This window comes from Orycteropus afer, unplaced genomic scaffold (genome assembly GCF_000298275.1).
Source record: "Orycteropus afer afer isolate SDZICR_OR568_19922 unplaced genomic scaffold, OryAfe1.0 scaffold00048, whole genome shotgun sequence".
Lineage (NCBI taxonomy): Eukaryota > Metazoa > Chordata > Mammalia > Tubulidentata > Orycteropodidae > Orycteropus > Orycteropus afer.
The window spans coordinates 2724414-2737863 of NW_006921635.1; the positions used below are offsets into that span (position 1 = coordinate 2724414).

Below are 13450 nucleotides of genomic sequence, written 5' to 3' on the forward strand. Positions count from 1 at the left end.
GTAGTGCCTAAGGCACTTGACTGCTAACCAGAAGGCTGGTTGTTCAAACCCACCAGCCACTCCTCGGAAGGAAGATGGGGCAATCTACTTCCGTAGTGATACTGCCTCGGAAACCCAAGGAGGGGGTCGCTGTGAGTCGAGTCTGACTCGACGGCACATAACAACAACAACAACAACAACAAAGGCATCACTCACTCAATCAACTGGAGGGTGTGCAAGAAGCCTTGCCTAAAGCTAATCTACAGAATGTTTAAAGAAAACATAAAGGGAACCACTTTGACTTTGTAAAATCTGTCATCCAGAGGAGGAGACATGACCTGTGGCCCCCAGCCCTCTAGGGGGCAAGAAGGATGATAAAATCACACAGCCGTGCAGACACGGCCCAACCCCACGGGATGACCTACAGATGGCACAGTACTCAGGCCAGTCCTTCCCTAAACCTGAGGTCCTCAGTCTTCGGGTGCAGAGGAGTCCCTTGGAGGGCCTGTGAAAGCGCAGAGGGCCGGGACCTACCGGGGGGTCTGATCCAGCAGGCCCTCCAATGGGCCTGGGAAGGTGCATTTCCAGCAAGCCCCTGGGGGATGAGGCTGCTGGCCTGGAGGACACAACCTGAGAACCTGCTACTCTGGACCAGGGCTTCCTTTTCCCTTCCTTCCTTCAGGCTCTCTACGGAAAAAAACACACTGTGCAAGTGAAACTTTTTAAAATTAAATTTGTTGAACTGAAGCCTACTACTTCTATGCCTCATTTAATATCAGTTGGTAAGCCTACTGTAACGGACCTGCTCAAAAAAGGAGGAAGACAAGACTCATGTAAACAGCCTGTAAGTTGAGGAGAAAGTGCTCAACCCGGCGATGGTTCGGGAGCCTTCACGCCACAAAAATGCCAGCAGCTGACACACACAGTCGGGGACAGCAGTCAGGAGGTGCGTCTTGTTCTCTACCACACGTCAGAGCCTGCACCAGCCTTCTCATGGGAGGAATGAGATGTGACTGTCATCCTGGAATCCTGGTTAAGTCATGAATGTTAGAAGGTTTCTTATATAGTAAGTTCCCATTTATGTCACGTATAATACATCCCTCAGCACGTCTGTCTTTGCAGAGAGAGCCGTCTTTAAGTAAGCTCATTAGCATGGCAGCCACGGCTCACTGAAGACCGACTGTGGTCCTGCCAGAGTGTGTGTGCTGGAGGAAGGGGTGGCTGCAGTCAGTTTGGCAACATTTTCTTGATGCCTATTTTTGTGTTTGTTTTTTTTTTTCAACGAGATTGTATCAAGTTGCCAAAAAGGCAGTAAAATTTATTCTTGAAAGAAAAAAAAAAATGAGAAGACTGCAAAAAAAGACTGCATTAAAAACTGAGGAATGGCCAAATTTAAACAAGCTAACAACGGTACAACTGAAAAATTACCAACAGCTGGTAAGAGGGTGTGCTTGAGTAAGCTGGGTATTTCTGAGCTAAATACAAACCTTTTCACTGGGCAATGCTGCCTCCTGGTTGATCAACAAAGCCTTGGAAGAGTTCTTTTTGTCAGAAGAGGAGTCTGTCTCTATGAACTTCTCCTCTTCTCTCAAGGTAGAACTTGAAGAACCCAAGCACGAGGAATGATGGACGACGGTGACAAAGGGCTCACTATCAACACAAAGCCGAACACCAGCAGACGTCTTAAAGCAACTCAAACACAGGTCACCACTTAAGATCATCTCAATAGGACAAAAATAATACATTTCTGAGTTAAATACAAGTAAAACATTACAAATGAACACATACTCTTTGTGGGAAACATAACCACAGAATGCAGGCAATTTCCTCCCCCCAACACCAAAACAATAATAATAATAAAAAAAAAAACAGCAACAACAACAAAAACCATCAAGGTTCAAGGGACAGGACTGCCCAAAAAGAACAAAATGAACACAGTGTAGGGTTATGGGGTTAACCTCACCATGGACTTTCAGGTTTTCTGTTTATAGGACTGATGATTGTCAATGGTTTTAAAAAGCCGCTTCATTAAATAAGACCGGCTGGGGTAGCCTTTTCATTCTTGGGCACTCGGTATCAGGGAACCCACGGTTGGCTTGGTAAAGCCTGGGCTTCCCGCAGAGTCTGGTAGCAAAGCTGCTGTGGAGCAGGCTGGAGGCACCATCACCTGTCACCCACCCCGCCGCCGGGTACCAGTAACAAGGGGAAGCGGGCGGCCCGCAGCTGCCCCCCCCCCAACCTCTGCTGGTGGAACGGAATGGTGCTGGGAATGTGCATATTCGGGTCAGATAATGAAGTCGGTAAACAAGTTCTTATAATCTAAGGGGAAATAGGAAAACACAATTATCTTTTCTTCTCAGTCACGTGTTTGTCATGTGATATCACGGCATGTGCCCCTGCTGGCTGGACAGGCATCCACTTCCTGGGCTTCAAGTCAGGGAGGTCCAAAGGGCCTTGCAAGAAAACTCTGGCTTTAACTTTGAATTCCTTTCTCATGTTAAATTTAATATATGCCAACAGTACTCTTAAAGCAACCTGCCACCAGCTTCTCCTTCGTGGGTTGAGTGTTCTCAGTGAGTCCTGAACACCAGGCCACTAGCAACTATCTAAACCAGCTCCTTAAACCCTAGCATGGATAAAGGTCGTGTAGTGTCAACACCAACTGTTTCTTTCATTTTGCAACTGGCAGGATAAACACCTACATGATTTGTAAACGACTCGAGGTTCTAAAAGGGCCAAATAACAACCCACATAATATAAATACCAGTAAGAAATTTTAAGTCCTATGCAAGTCAGCGCAATGATTAAAATAAGGCTCTCAGAAATGTCATCCTTTCTCTAATTTAAGATTGAGGAGCGAGGCTTTATTTAAAAATAGCAGACATTATTATAGCACTGCTCAACCACAAGATTCGGCAATTCTAACAAGAGGAGGAGCCTGAAGGATGCAGCATGTGCTAATAACAAGTGCATTTTCTTCTCTAAAAAAACCAAGTAACTTTCACCAGCTTGTTAAATACAAATATTCTTTCTATTGTGTGATCTTTAAAAAAAAAGAGAGAAAGTTTAGAAGACAAAAAGTAGAAAACAAATATGAACTGAACCCAAAGGTGGCAGCAGTCTAGCTGTAAAAACACCAAATGCCAGCCCGGAAGTGCGGGGGTGGCATGAAGAGAAATCTTTCTACAAGGTCTAGGGAATGCGACGCAGACAGGAAAGAGTCAGCTGCCCACCCCACCCAGATCCCAGGTGGAGGAATGTTCCACAGCAGCATTCCACTGTGAACACCGACCCACCCATTTGTTGTTTAATCAAACATATTTGCCAAACTCATCTAAGAACCAGTCTTGTGTTTGAGAGAGACCTTTGCCTCAGAAGCCGCCTAGGCACCAATTTCTAACTGGAGTCGAATGAAAGTCCCTTTGTCCAAACAGACTCAAGTGTCTGCTGGAAGGTAGGGCTGACTTACTTTTCTTAGAGAAGAACGTGTTCCTGGTTGCTTAGTTGGCACTCAGTCAACATAACAACGGGCACCAGGGGTGCCTGCAGCCCTGCCCTTTCTGATACCGTGTGCACTCTCCCAGGGTCTGCCGATGGACACCGTGACTCACCTGGCTGAGGAGTTATACTTCGCTCCACTGACACGCTCAGAGCAGATGCACATGGACTTGTGCCGCACGATTCGCTCCACTTTACACGGCTTGAAGAGGCTCATCCACTGAACGTCAGACATGGTGCCTGGGGCTTCAACTACAAAGTTACTCGGGTGGCAGCACTTCGCGTCACAGATGTCACCTTCGCTCAGACAGGCCTCGTTGTTCTGGCAACAGGAGACCTCAGACCTGCCCCTCTGATCCTGACATTCAACATGCTTTTCAGCTGGTCTGGAGCCAGAGCAGGGGGCCAGGCCCAGGTAAACACTGAAGTCATGCCACTGCTTCCCATCAGATAGCGACGACTCAGACAGCTGTTTCTCTCGGTGTGGAAGGCCAATTTCAACCTCTTTCGGTGATTTTGCATGGATCTTGCACAAGGTGCTTTTGTTTTCAGGTTCAGTCTGTATTTTTCCTCCCAGAGACCAAGACTTTTGTTTCTCCACTGAGTCTTTTGTAAACAGAGATGGGAGAGTCATTATACATTTTTCCCCAAATGTGGTATTAACCTGTAGTTTCTTCTCTTTGCACACCTCGTAAGAGCTCTTGTCTGACCTATTTTGCTGAACCAACATGGTCTCAGATATCTGGTCCTTAACCAGTAACTTCTGATCTTTCTCCCTCTTAACATCGGCTTTTGGGTGGCTATTTTCAAGGTCTGATAAACACATGTCTCCGCTATGATGGCATTACAAAAAACAGAAGTTAAAAGATGGATTCAACTCTATCATCATTCTAAATACGTCACCCAAACCTCATTAAGTAGAGCTAAATTCTAGTAAGACTCATTTGTCTTAAGTGAAACACAAGGTTCCTCCTCCAGGAAGCCTCTCTAACCAGCGAGTCCACATTCATGCCCCCTTCTCGTCTTTGACTCCTCATGGACCACATCATGCAGTCGTCTTACTGTGTGTCCCATCTAACTGGTTATACAGCAAACGTCCCGTTATAACTACCTTACTCACTAATTGTTTCAAACATCCATCCTGCCTTCAAAACAGATTATTTCTTATGGGTAGAAGCCTTTTTTTTTTTTTTTAAATTCCTTTGACACCTAGGACAGCCTGTAATATGCATTAACTGTTCCATAAATACCTGTTGGTTGATTGATCTGACACTTTCTTTCCTAATTCCACTGCTTTCACAATAAGCAAGAGTTCACCAGGATTAGAAGGTGATACTGATTCAGAGTCCCAAGATAAACCGCTAAGCGCTAACCATGTAAACTGTACCATACTCATGACAAGACCAGCTACAAAATCTGCCGGACAACTTATGTAATATATACTCAGAGTGGATCTAAAATAAAAATAACACATATGCATAAATTCAGAACTATGAGCCTAAATGTGATAAATAAAACATAAATGTGATACCCCTTTTAATAACTCTTCCTCTAAGGCCTCATGTCACACATGTTCAGCTGTTCCAATCTGAAGAACGCCGACCCCTAGGAAAACCCAACCCTGTCCTTCTCTAACAGCAGGAGACATGTTATGTACTTAAAGGATGACCTAACTCATCTATCCCAGCGGCGAGGAGTCAAAAAGGAAAGAGCTGATCAATGAAGGGCAACAGCCAGCAAGAGGACTGAGCCGGTCTGCTATCCGCAGGCAGCTGCAGTGGCCGGGAAGCAGGGCCCAGTGTGACACCCTCGGCCGACTGCTCTCAGGGCACAGGTGCAGCGTCCTCCCCACTCACCTGCCTGTGGCAGCCACCGCTGCTTCCGACCCTCCCGCCCCCATGACTACTGATGTCCACGGACTCTGAATGCCATTCTCCCGGGGAAAAGCACTGCCGCCAGCCAGGCCCAGCCCCTGCGGGTGAGTCACGGCAAGAGTCCCTAATCCCGTGCCTTGTGTTCCTGTGCTTGGAAAAGCAAACGATGTTTATTTCACCATGCTACAGTTACATGCCTGCTGAATTAAACCACACCTCTTCTATGTCGTTGCTCAGTCCCCATCCTTTGACTCTGACTGCAGTCACTGACACTACTCTGGCACTTTCTTATGGGTACACTCCAATGCTACAAATCTTTACAATCCCTACATCTAACCAAGCACCCCAAAGCTTCTGAGAGTACTCAGTGAACATCTGCTGAGTGAACCATTTATCTGCAGTTTCCATACCAGCTCAAAGCCTTCTATCCAACAGACACACAAGTAATGTCTAACGAGTTTACTCTGACCAAGTGACCGAATTAGGAGAAAGCCCCAGTTCTCAGATCAGGCCTCATTTCAACCAAGGATTATCACGATCCTTCTTAGCTGACTCTACCCAGTCCCTACTGCACAGGGAGCAGAAGCCGGTACTGGCCCATCGTAAATCCTCCATAAATACTGACTGAATGAGGGACTGAAACACAATACGATATTAATAGCATCTTACCTAGACTCGAGGCCCTTTGGTTCCTCCATCTTTGAGTCATACAGCTGTACCAATTCCTGAGAATTTTCCACATTAAAGTGAAGAAACTGCAGGTCATGCTGTTGCTTGACGTAAATCTGCCCTCAGACAGTGATCAATCAGCATAAAACATAAGAAGAAAACAAAACAGAGCCAACAATGTGGCACTTTCAAACCCTAACATGGTGACAAGAGAAATACGGTAAGCACACCTATTTTTATCTGTCCTATGCGAGCACTAAGATCCCCCAGGACAACCAGTCTCCTAACCTTTGGTTACTAGGACCAAGACCTTATTCGCAGATGGTAAGCATGACACACGTCCTCCCAAAGGTCCATAAAAACTCCAGAGGCATCAATTTTCCTGAGTGAATGTGTTTGTACTTCCTGCCTCCGGCTGGAGCAGCACACTCAGGACCTGCCTGTCCCAGGCTGTTTTCCCAAGTGAGCGTGGGTTTGTACTCCCGCCGCCCACTGGAGCAGCACTTGGGCTTACCTGTCTCAGGTTGTACAGTTCCGTGTTTGTCCGTTCCTGCTTTGACTTTGCAATGTCAAGTAAGTCATCTTTCCTCTTCTCTCTTTCTACTGTTTAATAAATCATTAAAACATTTTTTAATCAGCCATATTATGAACACACATCTCTCCATGCCCAGCAACTTAATGCTCAGCTAACGTTTGTTTCCCTCATTCCTGAGTTAAAAACTGTGATGGGCTGGCTTGGAAGAGCTCACTCGCATCTCTCTGTCTCACTGGATTCTCCATCAAACGGGAAAACTCATGATATAATTAATGCTAAGTTAGAAAAAGATTCCAAATTCTGTCAACTATATGACCCAGTATGTGTGTGTTTGTACAGAAAAAAAGTCTAAGAGCAAGTGTACAAGGCACAAGAGAAGGCACTTAGTTATCTCTGGATGGGAGCATTACCGACCACTCCTCTTCCTCTTTCTTTCAGGGGGTGGGGAGAGCAGGGATTTCCAAATCTCTGTAATTAATGTATATTTATTTTCACATTATATAGGTAACTTACAAATGCATTTTTGTTGCCACAAAAATTGTTCTATTGATACAATTTATACTGTATTGATATAGTTCTACTGACTGTATTACCTTTGATAGAAAAAAAAACTGACCACTCTCGGTCCCTACTACTCTGACCATTATGCAACTCTGGCCTGCATTCTCACGGGCCAGGGCCACAAGATGCCCGCAGGGAGGCAGACTTTACTGCCATTTTCATAAAGGCCCAGCACTCCCTTCAAGACTTTCTACTTCATCCTTTAGAATTTTCTCTCATGAATTCTTAAAATTACTTTTATTGTTGTTGTTGAGAACGAACAGAGAGGAACACATATCAACGCAACATGGACAAACTGGTGACCCCGACTGCAACCATCCTCTCCCTCCTTTTCCAAGTTGTTCCTCCCCCAGTAACATACATCCACTGCCCCTTAAGTCTCCTACCTAACCTTTCGAGTTCCTGTTGTCAGTTTCACCCTGTATAATATAGTGCTTTTAAGCAAATAATGTGCACGTTATACTTCTTTTTGCCAACCTCACCATCTCCCCACGTGGTATTTTCCTAGTGTGCTATGCTAAATGTATTTTCTATATACTGCTATTTCAAAAATTAGCATTGCACACTTACAATGCTAGGGGGAGGGTGTGGTTGGCCAAAAAATGAGTAATACGTCAAAATACGGTAAAAAGATCCTAGAAAAAGAAAATGCCCAAGGTAGGCTTTTTTTTTTTTCTTCGCAAGGCAGACATCCTTCACTATCTAAGCTAACCTACTGTTGGGTTTTAAGAAGATGTCAAAGAATATTTTTGGTTTAAGGTTTAAAGATGATCTCAGGGCAATAGTTTCAGGGGCTCATCCAGCCTCCAGAAAACTGAACCCTGGGGCTGGGGAAAGGCAAATCAATGTCATGGGGAAAAAAAAAAAAAAAAAAGGTTCAGAACTCAGTAAATGAGGACCCACAGGAAGGAAAGGGCTTGTATCAGGAACAAACATTAATATTATGCTTAAAGAGAAATTATCTGGTTCATACAGAACCAAGAAATTAACAATAAATGCTTCACTTTTTTGAAAAATCAATCCCTTTCTTAGAAGTTCAAACTAAATGACCCCTGAACTATACACAAACTGGTTTTAAGTAATTCTGATGCAATGTAAAGAGAAGTTTACAATTTCTATCTATGGTTTTTTTATAAGATGCCTGTTTCACAGGCCAGCTTTCTCATGGAGGAAGCAAAATAAAAGTATTTACCACTGCCGTACATTTGGAACCTCACCCAACATTCAAGGGCCGAAGTCTGTGCTTTGCTGTATGTGGACAGCTATCCGGCAAGTTCTGCTGTGGGTCACAGGGGCCCTGGCACAGTGACAGGGTGAAGACAAATGGAGCAAAGCCACCCTCATCTGAAACACTCAAAGTGCAGGTCCTTCCACTGTGCATTGCTGGTACCCACACTAGTCAAGACAATCTTTGTCCACAAACTATGGAGCCTGGACAAGCACAGTGAGAGCCACGGTGCTAGGCATGAACTACTTCTTTCTTCCTAGTCAACTCTAAATTGACTTCTTTGCATTAAACAACTCAGCACCCAAACCAAAACATACATGGTAGACGTGCCTCATTTAAACAGACATGCCTTGTTTATGTGGAGTTGCATTCATTTTACATGCATTCAACTATATGCACAAAAGAAAATAAATAAATAAAAAGGAAACCCAATTGCTTTAATAGTGGGAGTGAACCTCTCAGTGCACGTGCCCAGCAGTGACATGTAGAGAATCTCAGGCTCCCTCCAAGGGTCTCCACTCCACTCACCTTTCGTATTAATGAAGGAGCCCTGGTGGCACAGTGGGTAAGTGTTCCACTGCTAAGCAAAAGGTCAGCAGTTCAAACTTACCAGCCAATCTTCGGGAGAAAGATCTGGTGATTTGATTCTATGAAGACTGACAGCCTTGGAAACCCTCTGGGGCAATTCTACTCTGTCCTCTAGGGGCGCTGTGAGTCAGGATCAACTTGACAGTGGGGTGTCAGATTAACACCATCCTGACATGCTGAGTGGACTCCTAGTGTTTAAAGACACTTGCTTTGGGTATCACACGTCCCCTAACTACTTTCGTGCTCAAGGGTAATTTTAACTACATTTGAGTGTCGTTTTTATCTCTGACTTTAGAATAATCTTGTTTCTTAAGAGGCAACTGTACCACTGAGACTGTGGCCCTTAGCTGCCCTTCAGGTCTGGAATTGAACCCACACCTGTGGCTTCCAGCCAAGCAGAAGACAGGCATATGAGTTGAACATTTACCTGAGGTAGATACACTCCTTGGAGAGAACAATCATGCGAGAAAAAAGGGCTGCTTATGCACAGGCAGACAAATCAGGGGGCAGGGGGCACGGAGGGATAGACATAGGGAAGAGGTAACTATCGGGAGGAAGTGGGAGGGGAGCTGTTGCTCTGTGGGAAATTGTAGTCAATGTCATGAGACAAGTGTATGTGAACTGCTGTATGGAAAGTGAATCTGCTCTGTAAACTTTCATCCAAATCACAATTTAAAAAAAAGAGGCAACTGTACTGTAAACACAAATGTGTCTCTGGTTCAGAGTCCGAGGCTGGGTTCAGCAAATGGGGTCACAGGGCCTGTCTTCTTAAGAGGAAAACATCAAGAGCCAGGCACTCTCAGCTGCGTCCGGTCAGGGCAGCAGCCAGAGAAGATGCGCAAGGGACCCTGCCCAACACTGGCCAAGGGACACCACCTCTCATTAACTGGGGACCTCAGGCACTGAGCTCAGTCCCCGGGAGGCTCCATTTACAGGACTATAAGGATCCCCAGGTATTGTAAACAGTCAAGGAAAGGTTTACATATGGAAAGAAACTTTCTCTGTTGGCTACCAGGATTGGGAGGGGAGGGGAGGGAATACTGCAAAGATTAAAAATAAAAATAAAAAATCAAAGGATCTACAGGGGTTACCATGAGTCAGAACCGATCCAACTGCAACTGGCTTGGTTTTCCTTTTTAAGGACCCATGGTATGTAAAACTGTTACCATCTTATTTGCAAACCCCTGATCCACAGGGCAGACAAACAAATGAAACTTCTCTAAGCCTACAGGGAGCTCTGGTGGCTAAGCCTATGTGAAGAACTTCACCTTCAACAAAAGAAAAACAAGCTTTCAATTTCAAAGAAAGGTAAACACTGAAGACCTCTTCCAGTTTCAAATGAAATGTGTTAACTTTGAGCCATAGCATCTGACATCATATTATCAACATTAAGCCTTTTAATATTCTTTTTAGGCTTAATTCACTTCTGTGATTTAAACATATAAACCCTGTTTTAAGACAACAGTTTAAGATTATCTTCAGTAGAAAACATGTTCAAGAAATTAGCTTAGGAAATGGTTTAAAAAAAATCCACTGTATAAAATGGACTTGATACAGTATTCCTTTACAAATGCCATGTAACCCACCTAGGTGATAGCTAGTAGGATGCAGACTATAACATGATGGCTCACCAGGCAAGGAGACTGTTACAAATGATGCTGTAAACTTCCACCATTCCTCCCTCTGGCCTCCCAGAGCATCTGCACAGTATGAAATTATCTATAAGGACCCCTGGTGCTATAATGGTTAAGCAGTTCACTGCTAACCAAAAGGTCAGTGGTTCAAACCTACCCAACGCTTGTCGGGAAGAAAACTTGGCAATCAGCTCCCATAAAGACAACAGCCAAGAAACCCCTGGGGGGACAGTTCTACTGTCACCTGGAGTAGCTATGAGTCAAAATCAACTTGACGGCACACAACAACAAAAATCTCTGCGGGTCTATGCGCATCCCAGCCACTAGCAGAGTGCCCGGAACATACATGTGGATCCAAAGATCGGGGACTCTAACTGTAAAATTAAAAATATGGTAGATTCTTGGCAATGTAAGTAGCATGACTTTGAGACACAGTAAAACCCAGACACGAAAGAAACAGTGACCTCTAGTGGTAGAAAACCATACTCTCGCCAAATCCTCAGTCACTTTCAGATTAAAATTTAGGAAACCCACTTATTTGAAATTTTCTTTTCTTTTTTTTTTTTTTCATGTACTGGAATATATTCTCTTCCTTGAAGGCGAAGATTTGAAGGTAGATGTAAGTAGACCAAGAAAAAAATGTTAATTTTCCGGGTGTAACTTTTACCTCTATGGAAAGACACACTATAGCAATGAAAGGTCAATAAAATCCTCGTGGCTGGAAACATTGTTAGTTTACGATCGTGCTGACATTCAACTATATGCACAAAAGAAAATAAAAATAAAAAGTGCTATTTTTCCAACTTCAATAATCTATTTACAAAAACTGGAAATATACTTTTTGCAAAAAACAAAAAAAGAAAAAGAGCCTTGGTGGTGCAGTGGTTAAAGTGTTCAGCTGTTAACAAAAGAGTAAGTGATGTCAACCCACCAGCCACTGTGCAGAAGAAACATGCAGCAGGCTGCTTCCTAAAATCACAGCCTTGGAAACTCTACAAGGCAGTTCTATTCTGTCCTGTGGAGTCACTATGAGTTGGAATTGACCTCATGGCAAAGAGTTTGGTTTATCTGCAAAATTAAATTGGGAAGATTTGGCAATCTGCTCCAGCCAAGATTACAGCCCAAAACCACACGGTTTTCCTGAAGCCCTGAATTTCTGCCATCAGCATTATGTTTCCAGAGAGGTGCCATCACACACTCATGCTGCAAAGGCCATGGCACGTCACCTTACAGATAAGGATGGGAGGACTGGTCCCAAACCAAACCCACTGTCACCACGTCAATTCCGATCCTGTGAAAGCAGCTTGTCACATCTTTCTCCCACGGAGCAGCTGCTGGGTTCAAACCATCGGCCCTTCAGTTAGTAGCCAAGCACTTAACTCCTCCTGTGCCACCAGGGCTCCCTCTTAGGGTGGCATGGTAACAGCTTACAATGCCCTGCCTGTCCCTCCCCATCCTTCCAAGGGTGTTAAATAAAAACAAAATCCCAAAAACTCTATTCCTCTAGTCTGTTACAGTGGCACCTTACAAAGTACCAACATGTCACTACTTAATCACTTAAATGAGATCTCCATTTACCAGCGGGAGCTCTGGTAGACTAGTGCCTAAGGCATCTGACTGCTAACCAGAAGGCTGGCAGTTCAAACCCACCAGGCACTCCTCACAAGAAAGGTTGGGTAATCTACTTCCGTAGTGATACTGCCTTGGAAACCCAAGGGGGGTCGCTATGAGTCAGATCCGACTGGATGGCAGTGAGAATGGTTTGATTTTTTTAGTATTTACCAGTAAAAACCAGCTCATCGTGCAGGTAACTTCTCTCTTGCTTGAGGCGAATGATCTCTTCTCGTTGGTCATTATTTTCTGTTGTTTTTTCATTTAGCTCCTCTTTACAAAGAAAAGGAGAGAAAAGTCCTCAAATACTAGTTCCTTGGAGACTACACGCAATGGACAAACTTATCTCCTCAGCACCCCTTCCAATGAACTGAAAGTCCTGTCGGACCTACAGCTAAAATATGTCCATGCCTGACATCTCCCTGTGCCCCAGCAAGAACCCTGGTCCGAGTCCTCGCTGTCTCTCACCTGACTTGACGCCCTACTTGAGCCCGCCTCACCCACAGCCGCAGTCTGCAGAACAATCAGATCAATCTCCTACAAATAAACATCTGCTCGTGCATATACCTGCTCACGCAGACCTGCTCAAAGCCCACCAACGGCTCCCACCACGTTTAGGATGAAATGCACACTTACCAGCACACTACAAAGCCCTAAATGACCTGGGCCACCTACTGCCCTGTCCCTCCCCCGCCTCATTCTGTTTCTTAAAACACATCCCCACCTCAAAACCCACCGGGGCTTTTGCATTTACTGCTCTTTCTGCCTCTAGGGCTTTTGGCCCAGGTCTTCACCCAGCTGCTCTTCCCATCATTAAATCTCAGCTCAAACACAAACTCTTCACAGATGGCTTCCCCACCTGCCCAACTCAATGATTCTGTCTCCCTCACTCTCTATTCTATTACCCATTACTCTGTTTAATTTTTTATTAAATGTTACATTTATAAAATACCTAGAAGGCCATAAATGCAGACACAATTGACTTCTTTTGACTGGACTATCTTATTTAGGTATTCATAACCACTCGATAAATACTGACTGAGTGTCTACGATGGAACTGCAGATCCAAGAAAGGCCAGCCAACCCTTCTTGCTGTCAGGGGGCTTTGGCATGACTATGGTTTTAGCTGAGACTACAATGGAGGCAAAGTCTGTGATTTGCTACAATCAGGGCATCAGAAGCACAAGATTTCAGAATGCTGACGCTTTTCAATTAAACCAAAGAAGATAAGAATTGTGCAATTCTGGGATCTTTTGTTGTTGTTGTTGTTGTT

General features: G+C 44.4%; 1 protein-coding gene across 1 annotated transcript in view; it reads right to left on the reverse strand.

The window, feature by feature from the left end:
• The window catches only part of CCDC62 (coiled-coil domain containing 62), a 31639-nt gene that overhangs the window by 4558 nt on the left and 13631 nt on the right, over positions 1 to 13450 (reverse strand). The window contains exons 6-10 of the mRNA XM_042780589.1: positions 12349 to 12450; positions 6535 to 6623; positions 6021 to 6136; positions 3591 to 4310; positions 1467 to 1629 (exon numbers count right to left, since the gene is read on the reverse strand). Coding sequence (XP_042636523.1) covers positions 1467 to 1629; positions 3591 to 4310; positions 6021 to 6136; positions 6535 to 6623; positions 12349 to 12450 — 1190 coding nt within the window. The remainder of the gene's footprint in view (positions 1 to 1466; positions 1630 to 3590; positions 4311 to 6020; positions 6137 to 6534; positions 6624 to 12348; positions 12451 to 13450) is intronic.